This window comes from Mauremys mutica, chromosome 11, assembly GCF_020497125.1.
Source record: "Mauremys mutica isolate MM-2020 ecotype Southern chromosome 11, ASM2049712v1, whole genome shotgun sequence".
NCBI lineage: Eukaryota > Metazoa > Chordata > Testudines > Geoemydidae > Mauremys > Mauremys mutica.
The window spans coordinates 24,661,639-24,676,817 of record NC_059082.1 but is presented as its reverse complement, the minus strand read 5'-3'; the positions used below and the strand labels follow the sequence as shown (position 1 = coordinate 24,676,817).

Below are 15,179 nucleotides of genomic sequence, written 5' to 3'. Positions count from 1 at the left end.
ACATTACATTAGTGTGTACTGGAATTCATACCCCACTGGTGCAGACTAAGATACCAGGCTCTTACGGGCCAAAGTCATTTTTGAAAGTGGAACATAGGGTATGTCTAATTGCAGTCGGTGGTTTGTTTTGCAGCTTATGTCAGCATACCTGTGATAGCTTTAGTTTAGCTCACTAATAATAGCAGTGAGTATACAGCAGTGCAAGCTTCAGCATGGGCTGTGCAAACTGACTCAGAACGCTGGGTACATACTCACATTCCTTGCCAGGGTCTGTGCTGCTATCTTTTACCCTATTAGATAGATTAAGACTAGTGCGGGTATGTCTACATGAGCTGCAGTCACATGATTGCAGTGTAAGCCTCCTAAGTCACTTAGACATTTTTGAAATACCTATATGGAAAAAAAAAAGCACTAATTCTTGTTTATATCTATTGTCTAATATAGATATAAAACACTTCTCTCTAAGGAAAGTCTATTTTGTGCTTTCCCCACAGTGCTCCATCAGCACAAAGTAATGAAGAAAGTTTAATATGGAGAAGTTCTGCTAGGTCTACTTCATCCAACCCTTTCTTTCTCCAGATTACTTGGGTTAAGGAAAGATTTAATAGTTTCCCATCAAGAATATCTACAAGTGACATAGTTTCTCTGCTGACCTGGTGAGCATTAAAGGCCGTGCACTCATTAGATTGGATAAAGTAGTCACAGTGGCGGTAAATCAATAGTTAGATGGGAAACTGAAGTTCTCTAGGGAAAAACCTCAGGTCCTGCAGCTGTTAAGTGATTCAGTAGCTTGTATGGTTCCCATGAGCACTGAACCAGTGTCCCACTATGGTGTTAAGAAACACTGCAAGTGACATGCCATCTTTCAGCTGGACAATAAGACTTTACTCTTAACCCCAGTTTTGCAGCACAGTAACTTCTCACTTAAAGTCATCCCGGTTAACGTCGTTTCGTTGTTATGTTGCTGATCAATTAGGGAACATGCTCGTTTAAGGTTGTGCAATGCTCCCTTCTAACATCGTTTGGCAGCCGCCTGCTTTGTCCACTGCTTGCAGGAAGTACACTCCATTGCAGCTAGCTGGTGGGAGCTTGGAACCAGGGTGGACCGGCAGCCCCCCATCAGCTCTCCACTCCCCTAAGTTCCCTGTGCAGCAGCTGCCCACCAGGCTAGCAATTGCAGCTGTTCCTCCCCCCACTTCCATGTGCTGCTCCTGCCCCTCTGCCTTGGAGCTGCTCCCCAAGACTCCTGCTTGCTGTGCAGGGGGGAGAGGAGGTAGAGGGGGGCTAATGTCAGGGTGCCCCCTTCCCCTGCTCCTGTACCCCACTTACCCCATCTTCCATAGAGCAGGGGGGACACATGACAGGGCTCAGGACGGAGGGAGCTTGAGACCGCAGCTGCTGCCAGCAGCAAGCTGATCTAATTAACAAGGCAGTGTACTTAAAGGGGAAATGTGCATCTCTCTCTCTCTCTCTCTCATACAAGGTCTCATACAATGCTCTCTCCCCTCCCTCCATTCCTGCTGCCTTGAGAGTTAACCCCTGAGGGCTCAGCCAATTGCTAGTTCATCATTTAGCAGTAAGGCATTCCCTGGGAAATATCCTCCCCTCTGACTCCTCCATGTCAACCAAGCTTCACAATCATCATCACTGTTTACCAGTATTAAATTGTTTGTTTAAAACTTATACTGTGTGTATGTGTGTGTGTGTGTATGTGTATGTATGTGTATATATATATATATATATATATATATATATATATATAGTGTGTGTGTGTGTGTATATATAGTCTTTTTCTGATTGAAAAAAAAATTCCCTGGAACTTAACCCCTCATTTACATTAATTCTTATGGGGAAATTGGATTCGCTTAACATCGTTTCGCTTAAAGTCGCATTTTTCAGGAACATAACTACAACGTTAAGTGAGGAGTTACTGTAATAATAACTCCAGGGTCCTGGATAAATTTCAGCGTCTACCTATCTAAATTCCCCCTGTAATTTCTATTGGCTATAGTATCTTTCATTTCTTGTCCTAATCTGTATATCATTAAATATTTTCTGTTTCACCCTAGAGAGATGGCTGTGGAGGGTGAAGTGATTCCTATGGAGTATTTCTAAATCAATTTAGTTCAGTGGCACTATTTTTGTATGTCAATTTAAGTATGTGCATGAGTGATTGGAGGTTTAGTAGACAACAATCGCTTAAAAATGGTTAAGTAGTTTTAGGATCCATTTGGCTGACAGCTGCCATATGTGCAAAATCATGTTATTTTATTTTTAAAGTGTTGAATGGGGAGTAGTGTGTATTTTCCCCGTTTACTACTACGTTGACCTACTGTGATACAGGAGGGCCAGCGAGCAGTGGTAAAGTGTTAGAGGGGAAATATATAAGCCGAAGGCTAATTAAGGCATGGTACCCTGTAGACTAGGGAGGGTGGCTACAGGTTAATTGGAGCACCTGCAGTCAATTAAGGCCCTGTCAGGAACCTAATACACACACACACACCTGCTTCAGGCAGACCGGGGGAAAGAGAGAGGACTGGAGCTTGGAGGTGTGCTGTGAGACTTGAAAGATCAGAGAACCACAGTAAGGGAGACCCTGCCCCAGCAGGGGAGGGAGACTAAGGACCGAAGGTACCCCACCCAAGGGGGAAGAGGGTAAGTACCCACAGGGGTTGAGACTGGCTGGGGCTCAGAGTAAAGCGTAAACCCAGCCCACTCCCCTGCTTCCCTCCTTTACCATCTTCCTGGGCCACTAGCAGGGCCCTCAGCACCCCAACAGCAGGGGCAAGGGGTGGCATCTTAGCCCCCCCACTAAGAAAAGCGCAGGACCCACCATACTAACATTGGCCATCTCGTCACACTACTTAGCAAGGACTAAGGTTCCAAATGAGGCTTTATTCAGAGGGTCACACTCCTAAAAAGCTGGCATGAAGGAAGGCCATTCTGAACTTTTTACCCAGGCGATGAGAAAAGGTTGCTGGCAGTCCACTATATCAGTTGGTTAAATGTGAGTCCTAGGGAGTCCCCCTTCTATAAGGGCATTTCCATCACAACAAACCAGGTCAGTTATAACTTCTACTGTAGTTAATTCACTGTGTACAACAACTTCAGCCCTACATGAATGCAAACTAGCTTGCACGTCCACAATGTTTTAAAAACCTGTGTAACTCCATTGCTCTTCAGTACATGACTTCACCCTTAGGCCAAGCTTTTCAGGGCACTCAATGAGCAAACATTCTACAAATTGGGCCTTAGAGGCTGGGGTCTATATTAACCTCAGGATAATTTTTCTTTTAAAGAAACAGGAATTGAGTCTTCAGAAGTAGTGAAGCCACCATTCATATCTCTTGGAAAGTGGTTGTGAAATGTGGGATTCCATCTTCATTGTGCCTAGAGGTTGGTCAAATATTTTTCATCAACATTTTTCTTCAGAAAATGCCCTTTCAAAAAACTTAAAACTATTTTGCATATTTTTTGTTTTTTAAAAATTAAAAATATTTGTCAGAGGGAAGTATTTTTATTGGGGGATTAGCTCTAATTGTCCATGATTTCTATAGCCAATTTACACAGCTTACAAGTAAAAAGATGATGATGGTGGCTATTGTTCCTAACTGCCAACCTTGGGCAGTTTGGGATCTGAGTCAGCCGGAGTTATTTCCTTTGTGCTCCTCATCACTACTGATACAGGTTCTGGAGGCTAAATTCTGCCCTCAACGTTACATCTGTGCAATTCTATTTAAAGCCCATTGATGGGCAATGAGGTTGCACAAATGTCAGAGGGCAAACTGAAAAGAGTGGAGATGCACAGGTGTCCCTGCAGGTCTAATTTGGTCTGCAGAATCAGCACTACTGATGGTGATGCCTGAAAGAACCCAGTTTGAGTCCCACATCCCAATGATGACTTTGCAGGGATGGTAGCTGGAGGGGGAAAAAAAATCTTTCAGCCAGTAAACTGAGCAAATTCAGTATGGATTCAGCAAGAGACAACAAACATGGAAGCCCATATGGAGTTGCTTTTCAGAGCAGAGCTACACATTGGGATTTCTTGGATATCAGCATTTTCTAGGACTTAAGTATCAGTAGATTTGTGGCAGACTATATTTTTGGTAGCTTTCCTCAAATGAGTACTTGTCAGCAATAGATCCCTATCACGTACCTACATGGTAGTGCCTTTTGATTATACTGCAGTCTATTTCCTACCATTTCCTCTTGCTATGACATGCCAATGTCAATCTAACACTTTCCCAAGAAACATACTCCCTTTTCTTTCCCACAATCACTTCTTTCTTCTCTGGCTTGACTTCTGCTACCTGAATCAGAGAGAGAATATGCACACCTCACTGCAGCCTGTCTCCCACCTCCCTGACCTAATCCCCAATTAATCTACCCCCTATGATACTAGAATTGATTTCTTGCTGAATACAGAAGGCAAGGTACTTGGCAAGGTTGAATAAAGATGTGACCCTGTTTGACAAACATGGATCCTTTCTTTGGTTGTAAGCTCTGCCTGAAAATTTTATGTCGCTTGTGGAAACGTCCTCTGTATCTGACTCTAACCTGTGAAATAGCAAACAAAGAACAGGGTGGCTGTCACGTGACCTTTTAAAATTATAGTTACCATATAAATTAATTATATAGGCCTGTTCTCTGTTATCTGGCAAGTTCTAATTAGTTTTACTCTTTAAACATCTGTCTCTCTGTGTGGTAAATTATACCATGAAAATTAGTCAATGCATTTATGGTTGGCTGCCCTTGCTAGCAGAGATATGGAGGTGATGACTGATCCTAACATATAACATTTTTGTTTCTTCTTGGTGTGGGGGGAGGTGCAAGTTTCACTTGCCATGTTTTCCTAGAGAACAAATGGCCTTTGCTTTGCTGTGAGAGCTGGTGTTGAGAGGAAAGGAGGGAAAACTAGCCCCATCCCTCAATCTCCAGATTTCAAAAGTCTCAAAATTCTAGAGTACACATAGCTTCTCTTTGACATTTTAGAGTGGTATAATTGATATTGGCATATGTTGTTTGTCAGAAAATGTGCTTTCACGATTTCAGCCAATGAGTCACTTCCATTATTACAAGATCTTGCTCAGTTTCTTTAGAAATAAATGGTCAAGTTGGGGTACCTGTCAGACCCACCCAAAGCTCTTCGGTGCATTCAGCTCTATATACAGAGGAGAAACACATAATAAATGAAAACTAACACTAGAGAGCAGAGATTGCTGCCATGTTGGCCTCCTCTAAGACGAGGGGATGCAAAGTCGCAAAACATATTAAGATCAATATGCTTTTTAAAATGTGGCTTGACTGTGATCAGTATACTATATCATTTATATAGTGAGATTGTTTCTAACAGGCAATTAAATATTAAGATTTATTATGATACACATAAGAGGTGTGACTGCCATTTTTATCTGCTCCCTGATGGGATATATACAGATCCCTTCTTAAAGTGCTGTTTCCATTTAGAGAACAAACGGGACATATTGTAAGTGTGTAACTGCTCCCCCACACTGCTGCCAGCCAGCACCTTCTTTACACATACATACATGAGGCACACCTTTTTATCTGTAGTCACTGACAAATGCAAACAGGTGACACACAGGCTGCTCGGCTGTGTGCTAAACAGGTGGAGCTAGAAAAATACTCCCGCTAGGAATAATAAGTATCTCGGATTAGACCAGCACATTTCTTGAACAGAGTGGAGGTAAGTTTTATATACATTTTTTGGTATAAAATTGCGTTTAACATAGTAGAGGACAGCTTGATTAAGAGCAGGCATACAGGTAGTAGTTTAAAATGCATGTGTCTGTGCCTTCATATATTTTTAACTAGCAGTTCCATGATTAGTCTGTTTTTGTTTTGAGCTTCACCCTTATTGCTGTAAGCTGATCTGTTTTGAAGCCATCCCACCCCCCACGATCAGTAGCTACATGTTTTTAGTGAAAACATGAATTTGCTGTGTACAGAGGGCATGTTGCACTACAAAGGGAAAAATTGTGTATGCCAGGCTTATTTCCTTAATTTATCCACAAACAAAGCATTCAAGAGTAAGGAAGCTTTACAACACAGCAACATCATGGTATTGTTTATAACCAATTGTACCCTAGGTGAAACGTGACCATGTAAAGCCGATAGAAGCCTATTCATGTGAAACCACCTTATACTAATGTGAATAGACTCATTTATCAGGAGCAGTACTTGCCTCAAGAAACATGTAGTCTTTCCTATTGGCAAAGAAGTAAATAGTAGAGTAGGCATAATTATTTGGAGATGCCACATTGAAATAGATAATAATATGATCATACAAATCATACCAGCAGTGCAAACTGCCAATGGAGCTTCCTAGATTTTCATATTCTCTGTCCATCCCAGTGTTTTACTAAAGTATCAAATGTAACCACAACAGGAGAGGTTGATTAAAAGAGAAGAGCTGGTTGGAGTGCTTGCTATGTCACCTGTTCCTTTGGTAACTTACAGTTCTCAGCAAAAAGGAGTTGCTCTTGTATTTCCTACTCTTAAAAATAATGTTGAGGAAGTCCCTTCCAAAATGATTTTGGACCTCCTGCTGGGTTCTAATTATATCCAACTCCCTCCTAGATTTCTTATGCCTTCCTTTAGGGCACATTAATGTGAATGGAAGGGACTGAAAAGTGTGCTGCAGTGCTGAGAGCTTGATTAAAAAACAGGTGAATGAAGGAGTTATACTAACTCTTAACTATGTTAGATGTCTTCTGTTTTTTAATTATTTTAACATCCACAATTCTTCTTCCCCCTTTTGACATAAGATGGACACAGGCTGAATTATTGTCTCTAATTTGCATTTATATATGACTTTTAACCCTGATAGATTCCAAAGAGCTTCACAAGCTGTATGCATATGGTGCCACTGAAATGAGGGCATCTTTGGTATAGAGAGTAGCAACCAACACTGAGCAATGCATAACATACAGAAGTGGGTGGGGAATTTTGACCAAAGGATCCAGGCAAACCCCAATTTATGGAAGTTCCGTGGCATTTTTAACGTCCAGCCTGAGCAGACAAGAATTTTGTTTTGAAAGCAAATGGCAAGGAAATTGGTTTTATTTACTGGAAGAATGAAGGACTAAACCCACCCATCTAGGTTCTGAGCTGGTGGTTAGAGAGCTGGGTGAAATCCTGGCCTCACTGAAGCCTGTGGGAGTTTTGCCATTGATTCACTGGGGGCATAAATTCATCCTCTGTATATTTTAAATCTATGACTTGGGCCACCAAACTATCACTTTCATCTGTCCCATCTCCACCTTTTTTTCATTAATGGGTAAAGGTTTATAAAAACATGTAATACATATTTTTTAAAATAACAGACACTGGCTATTGTATAAAAAAACCTCAATAAAAAGTGTTTAAATGTATCAGTTTGGGTTTTTTTAACTCCTTGAAGGATTTTGTTATTTAACACACTGTCACTTTACATAGTAGAAATTTGGATGCTTCTAGGTTCCTGGAATGTAAGCCTTGTAAGGCGGAAGATGGAGAACACTTTTTAAATATTTGTACAGGGAGGAGGACAGGGCTGGAACTGACTATGAAAATAACTCTTGCTTCTCTTCAGGGTTAGGTTCAGGCTTTCACAGTAAACACACCCTGGAAATATTTGAATACTGGGTTTATCTTGTAGGGTGAAAGGTGGGAGTGATATGCACTGTAACTTGACCGAGGAAGAACTTTTCCTTGTCAAGGATTGATTGGAATGCATTTTTCTTTTATTTTGTGTTAAGGACTCCTGGCCCTGTTCCCAGCCATTTGCAAATTGTTAATTACAAGCTATATGGTGAATTAAAGAAGGGGTAAAAGCAGTCTGTATTGTGTGGCAGCTTATCCAAACAGGTATTCTGCAAATTCCTGTATTGGAAGAGATATATTTAATCTTGTGCTAGCTCTGACCTTTGTTCAGTGGAGGGCGGTAGCTATTTACAGTAAGTTTTAGCAAACTACACAAAGTGAGATGACGTAGAATAGTTTCCTCCATTTCCAAACGTGCTGCTGCTGCTAATAATACTTTGCACTTCTGTTGTATCTATCTTCTGAGGTCTTTATACACATATACTTTACTCACAACAGCAGTCCAACACATTTGTGAACATTAGAATTTACACCTCTCTAGTTCAGACTAATGCACCATGTAGATAAGCTCCCGGAGAGGGATGACTTGTCTTCATAACACACTAATCCCAAGTTGCACTTGTTGAGTATCTGGGCATTTTTAAAATACTAGTAATTTTAGAGATTTATGCACAACAGACTGTATATTTAAAAAGAGGAAAAGTTTACAAAAGACTGCAAAGTAGCTTGGCAGAAGATGTGGAAGCATTAATTTAATCACAAACTAAACATTAGGAAGGAGTCATAGTCAATCTGTTATCGGGGGTAGCCATGTTAGTCCATATCCACAAAAACATCTGAAGAAATGGGTTTTTTACCCACAAAAGCTTATGCCCAGATAAATCTGTTAGTCTTTTAAGGTGCCACCGGACTCCTTGTTGTTTTTATAGTCAATCTGAAGATTTTAAAAAACGTTAGGGTTTTTTAAAAATATATACCTCTCAATGGAAACTTTTCTGGGGAATTGCTTGCTGTGTGATCCTATTTTTTTTTCCCCTCGCTCATCCCCAAAAGTATTTTGCGGGTCTTTGAGCACCTGGGTGGATGAGGACTTCTAATATCTAGGTAAAGCCTTCCCTTCTGCTCTAGCTGCTTGTAAGACTCTGCACTCCTTCATGTTATAGCATAGAGGGTAGGTGAATGTGTTTCTGGAGTGTCAAGCCTGCAACACAGCATGGAAATCGTGCTGCTAGTTCTGAATGTCTTGTCTCATTTCATCTGAGGCCTTAATGTCATGACCACATTTTATCATGTTTTAAAACTTGAGTGTGGAAAGTTGATTTAGCTGACCATGACTTTGTGTTGAGTGTAGAGGTGGAGAATTTGTGTCAGCTGTTCATCAACCCTGACCCCAGTAGGATTCCATCATGAGTAGCTGAAATGATGCAGAACAGGAGTGGTGCTTGGGGGAAATTTTCATGGCACAAATGACAGCTGGGCACCGAACTTCAATTAAAAGTCAGTAGCCATGAAGCACCTACCTTCCACTTGTGCCTTTGAAAAATCTTCCCTCTTGTCTGCACTGACCACAGTCATGGGATCTGCACCATGTTGGCTAACTAAGCTCATCACAGTCGTGTTCTGTTTACAATATGAAATTTTGCAATAAAGCCAAAGCCTCAGAGATAGTTACATTCCTACCTTAGTGGTGGTGGTTGATGCCCACACACTGGAGGTCTGGAGTTTGTTCCAACAGAGACTAAGGACTGAATTGATGCTATGCTATTGAGGACAGTTGTACTGCAAAGAATATAGTTGAAATGCTGTGGACCTAATGAAGTGATTAGCCTTACAGCTTTGTGTAGTTAGAGCAGTAAATATTATTACAGTTCTAATAATAATATTATTTGAAGCCCAAATTGCACATTTTGCAACAAAAATGTATTTCAATTTATGGTCTCTTTTCATATTTTGATACCTTTTCTCCTCTGGTAATTGGTAATTTTTTGTGCTAGATTTCTATTGCTTTTGGAAGAGTTCCTCAGGTTTCTTTTTAGATGTTTTCTTTTACAAGCTGCATAAGGCAGCAAGCTACTGGGTTTGGGGAAGGGGAGATCAGTAGCTACTCAAACAGGAAACTACTAGAGCACAATCCCCATGTGTCTTTTTCACATACACTGAATTTTTCCTGGAATTGATGTGGTTGGTTTAGGAATTGTTTTGTAGAGTCTAGGCATTTTGAAACACCTAATTTTCCCTTCAAATTTTAAATCTTATGCTTTTTTCTTTTAAGATCCCCAAAGGGGGTAAGACTAGACATTTTAAATTGTAGTGACTGATACAGTAGTAGTGTTTTAGTTGTGTATTCAAACACCTAGGTTTAGGGGTTGGTAAAACTGTTCAAACTATCATTAATAAATTACAAAAATACTTGAAAATTGTCTTCTATTTCATTACAAACTCAAAAATGGTCTTTTTTCATGAAAACTGTTACTCAGATATGTTTTTAAGTGAAAAACGAGCTGTTTTGGAGGAAAAAATAGCTTTGCATAAGACACATAGGCAGTCTCATTCATTTGCATGTATTCCATGTGAAAATACTAATTCTTCAAAATTTTGCGGAAAGTGAAATCTTGGAAAATAAGTTTTAATAACAGGCAGTTCTAGTGTTTTGGTTTTGGTTAGCTGGCTATTTTCTGTGTTGTAATGTCCACATGTGCTTTTCAAAGAACACCATATTTTTCAAGGGAGCTCAAACTAGCTTCTAAAACTGCACCCACAGGGGTTTTTTAAAACCAAGTTTTTGTGTACACATGAACCTGGATTTGCCAGTTATATGCTCACATCCTAGTGTTTTCATACAAGAAGGTAGATATAGAGAATTTGGGCTTCAGTCTGAGGTGGCCTTTGAAAATTTGACCATGCATGTACAATTTAAGTCCCAAATTAGTTTTAAAGGCCTAGTACAGATACCATATATATGTATATAAAGGGCATTTTAAGTAGGTTGAATTTAACTGTGACTCAGTATATTGAATGCTGCTAACAGTGTTCCCATCATGCCTTATAAAAAGGGTAGTGAGTTTTTATATTAATTATGGACTTCGGCATCAAGAACATGGATGGAAAGAGTTGGAGAGACTATTCGGATAATCTGCCTTCAATGACTAATGAAGAAAATGAACTCTTTAAGCAACACTTAGGTTGAGAGGTCAGTCTTCATAGACCATCCAGAGGAGCATCTCCTGAAACTCCCGCCAAATTCATTTTGCATAAGACATGGAGCACTTATTGTTAAGCTGTTTTTGGTATGGTGCATTCTCTCCCACCCCACCCCCCCAAAAGAAAAAGTGCAATATAGCTTGATTGTTTATGGCAGTACAGTGCCTTTTATTGAATTGCTGCTTGTGGTGGGCAAAGTCAAGAGAATAAAATAGATTCTTCATGTATTCCAAATCTAGTATGCTCTGGTGAATACTAGTTCAGAGGAATACTGCAGATGCATTTATATAACTGCTGCAACTTTCAGATATGGATGAAAATAGTTCTGTGACTAATGCTGTGTACATGGTTTTCCAGAGTACTTTAATTCTGTACTTCGTTGCTTTTTGTAAAAAAGAAAAAATTTCATGTTCTCCTTTGTTGTTTCTAATAAGTGATGATCTGTAGCAGCTCTTATTGGGGAGGACCATACTGCATTCACTTGCACCTTCCATTGACTGGCAAGTAGTTTATCCAAGACAGCTGATTTCTCTCTTTATCTAACAAATTGAGCCTGATTTTTCCTCTCACTTACATTGAATTACTCTTGATATATATCAAGAGTAATTCAATCAGAGCCGTTGGAGTTGCACCTAGTGTAAAACTGGGGTTAAAGTAGAATTGGCCCTTGACAGCTTCTGAAATTATGAGCCAGAATCAGTTCTGTTGTAGTTAGGCACTGAGGTCAGTAGATTTGTGTCCCTTTATGTCAGAGCTGAATTTGGCATTGACCTTTCAAAATGTTAAGCCTGAGCCTCCGCTCCGTCAGTGACCTTCAGTGGGGTTACACCAGAATAAAACCAGTGTAAAGGAGGGCAAAATCAATCCCGTTCTTATCCTTATTTTAAATAAGTAAGTTGCAAAAAAGCTTTAGTGGAGACTTAAAATTAACAAACGTATGTATTCAGAATACTGCCATTTGCTTTGTGTAATGAAATGAGAAGTGGTTTTTTTTGTTTTGCTTTTTAAAGGTGGTCTACAAAGATCTCACTATGTCTGATGGAGACTATGATTACCTCATCAAATTCCTAGCACTTGGTGACTCGGGAGTAGGAAAGACCAGCATCCTTTACCAGTACACAGATGGCAAATTTAATTCCAGATTTATCACAACAGTGGGTATTGACTTTCGGGAAAAGAGAGTGGTAAGTTGCAGCAACTCTGTGTGCTGCTTTGAATGTACAATTATTTAAAAAAAAATCTAGCCATCAACTGCATAAAAATTACTCTTTTAAAACCTGATCTCCTGATCATCACTGCGTAGTTGACCATATATCATGGGCACAAAATATCACCTTCTTCTCTCTCTAGGAGTTGCAAATAAAACAAAAAAGGCTGTTTCTGTGAGGTCCACGAAAGAATTATTTTGTTACTCCCTTCTGCAAAAGCAGTTAACTAATAAACCAAGTTCAGTGACCTGTACTGATAGCAACGGATGATGCTATGGCATTCAGACCATTCCCTGTAAATTGAACTGCCATTTTCATCAGTAGACTTTCCACAAGGGAAGGCCTGCAGAACTGGCCCCATTTAAAGATGTATTGGCATAAATTTCTTTATAAGCCAAAGTGGCTAGTAAACAAAGACAACCATGTTAATTTTTTGCACCACTGAAAAATATGGGGTAGGGCAGTGGTGAATAATTAATACTTTCTAAAGGAAAGGGGCAGCGCTTGTAGGACTCCTAAGTTTCCTAAGCAGGTACCTATGTTTTCCAAACTCCTAATCATCAGAGGTCAAAATGTGAAAACTAAAAGCTATTCTAATACATTTATTTAACAAGGTCTCAATTTTAAATGCAACAGAATTTAAATGGACGTCTACAAGATTTCCTCCTTTTTAATCACTTTATAGAGAAAATCTGTGATACATACTAAATATTTTAAAGACATTTTTCATAAAATTGGAAAATTTTACTTGCTGAAATTTTATCTGAAGTGAGGATGCTGTTAGTAAATATTGTAAACAATTCATGCCATAATGTTAATATACCAACAGGGCATCCAGTATAGAAAATAATCTGGCATTGGGTGTTGGATCTGGGCCTTGATTACCTGGGAAACCCATTTTCCCATAGTCTTCAAAGAATCCAGATAATTTAAGTGGCTCTTAAATTATCTAAAATGTATGGGAAACGTTATTTTTTATTTGAGGCAATGTAGAACCACAGTGATTACCATACCACCACTCCTTGCCACACTTGCGCATTTATAGTTGGCACCAAGCCCATCTTGTCAGCATATAGGGGTTTCAGACAACTTTTTGGCAGAGTCACTTTACCTGGGCTACTCACCCCACACTCAACATGCATGAGTACCAAGGAGTTTTCGTGGTGCAGAATGTTCTTGTTCAGACTTGCTGCTGATGGGTGAGTAATTGTTCTAACGGAGTAACCAAAACAAAATTCTCAAAATGAATATTTTCCAAGCAAGAGACAGTTAAACTTGATGGTTTTGCTTTGATATGTCTGTCAGATGCTCTGTGACCATTATCCTGTGACACATTCTGTGCCAATGGTATTGCCTGTGTATCCATAACTTCTTTAATCCTTGGGTTCAGTAATACCAATAGGAAAAGGAGAGGACAATCCAAACTGAGATGTCTTCTAGACACTGACTTGAAACACTATTTCCATTTGATTCTCTTCATACTCAACAGATGTCTTTATTTATATTCACCTGCTAAATAAGCTACTGAGCTTTTATTCCAGTTCCTGTTCTTGTAAGCTATAATATGATAAGATCTACACTAGATTCTTCTTAGCAACCTTGTGACAGTTAAACAGAAGTCATTATCTCTACAGTCATATTCTGTTTTGCTGACATAGTTCTGTTAATGGTACAAATATATTGCCATATTACGTTATCTGATTGTGCTTTTATAATTGTTTCAATTTGAACAGAGTGAAACAGTAAAAATAAAAACTAGAAAGAATCACGCCTGCCTAATGCAAATCATAGCCACATTGAATTTCTCTTTAGGTCTTCATAGCTTATTGGAAACATTTTCTTTTCTCTCATTTGATGCTTTTCCTTTCTTAAATATTTTACTAGGGGCAGGATCAAAGTGGGAGCCTACAAGTCAGCCTCATAAGGCAAAGAGATGGTGTCTGTCTGTAGTATTGACTCTTAGATTAACAATGCATTAATTGTTGTTGGCATCAAGACTGATTAAAGTATTACATTTTAAATGTCAGTTTTTTGCTATGCTGTTGAGAGTGGACTGCTGACACTTTGAAAATTGTCTGTTTATAGGTGTATAGATCCAATGGGCCAGATGGCATTAGCGGCAGAGGACAGAGGATACATCTGCAACTGTGGGATACTGCAGGACAGGAAAGGTCTGGCCTTTATATGAAGCAAATGTGACTGTGCTTACTAAACTATTAACTGAACTCAAGTGCATGAATTCTCCTGTTGTCTGTTGTATTTTATGAGCATGACTCTAGATGAATCAAAATGTGCCTTTATTCTGACATTAACAGCAATATGATCACAATTTCCTGGGGGGGGGGGGGAGTTTGTTCTTACCTATAGACAATTTTTTTTTCTATTTTCTATATATTTTCCGTGTGTGTGTGTGTATGTCTCTGTCTCTCTCTCTCTCTCTCTCAAATCTATTTTCTTAGTTTATCTTCTTGTGCTTTCGTTCGTTCTTCTGAAGATATTAAGACTCAGTGGAAGCCATACACATGAAGTCAGAATGAGGGGTCTGCCAGAAGTCTGCAGCGCATATTTGGTTATATTGACCTGCACTCTGTTTAAGCTTTCATTAGCTCTTGTAGCCAGCTAGAAGTGGCTGTAATTTATTTAAATGGTAACTATTGAGGATGATATATATATAATGCTGTGCTAGCAAATTTATATTTAGCACTGTATCTCCAACCAATTGCCTTCTTTCAAGACCAAAGCCAGTAGCTATCTCTGGGTCACATCCTGCAGTCTTTACGCAGTTCTTAGGCAGGCAGACCCTCCATTGTCTTTGATGTGGAAGTAGAGATGCAGGATTCATCCCTTCCTTTGTAAAGATCAGATAGATGGCTGGTGAGAGTCACTCTCTAATGTTCTATCCTGCATGGAATCAAGTTTTTGTCCTGAATATTGCTGGCAGTTTCTTTTCATATAGAAAGTAAATGTTCTTCACCTGTCCTGTTTGTGTTTCAAAAGGCTTTAACATCGCAACATTCTTCGTCTGATGTTTTAAAATATTGTCAAATTTTAAATGTAAAGTAATAAATTTCAACATGATTTGTATTTCACTTTGAATTAGATGCTTTTTTCAAGTTGATCAAAATGTGCTGTGTTATGTAAGGCTTGATCCAAAGCTCACAGAAGTTG

General features: G+C 39.3%; 1 protein-coding gene across 3 annotated transcripts in view; it reads left to right on the top strand.

The window, feature by feature from the left end:
* RAB27A (RAB27A, member RAS oncogene family) overlaps positions 1–15,179 on the top strand; it is a 74,121-nt gene that overhangs the window by 45,754 nt on the left and 13,188 nt on the right. For 2 of the 3 annotated variants that reach the window (XM_044980848.1, XM_044980849.1), the window contains 2 exons: positions 11,814–11,987; positions 14,097–14,182. In XM_044980848.1, the coding sequence (XP_044836783.1) occupies positions 11,835–11,987; positions 14,097–14,182 (239 nt within the window). In that variant the 5' untranslated portion in view covers positions 11,814–11,834. Of the gene's footprint in view, positions 1–3,299; positions 3,397–11,813; positions 11,988–14,096; positions 14,183–15,179 lie in introns of all 3 variants that reach the window. The other variant, XM_044980850.1, reaches the window with a different exon arrangement.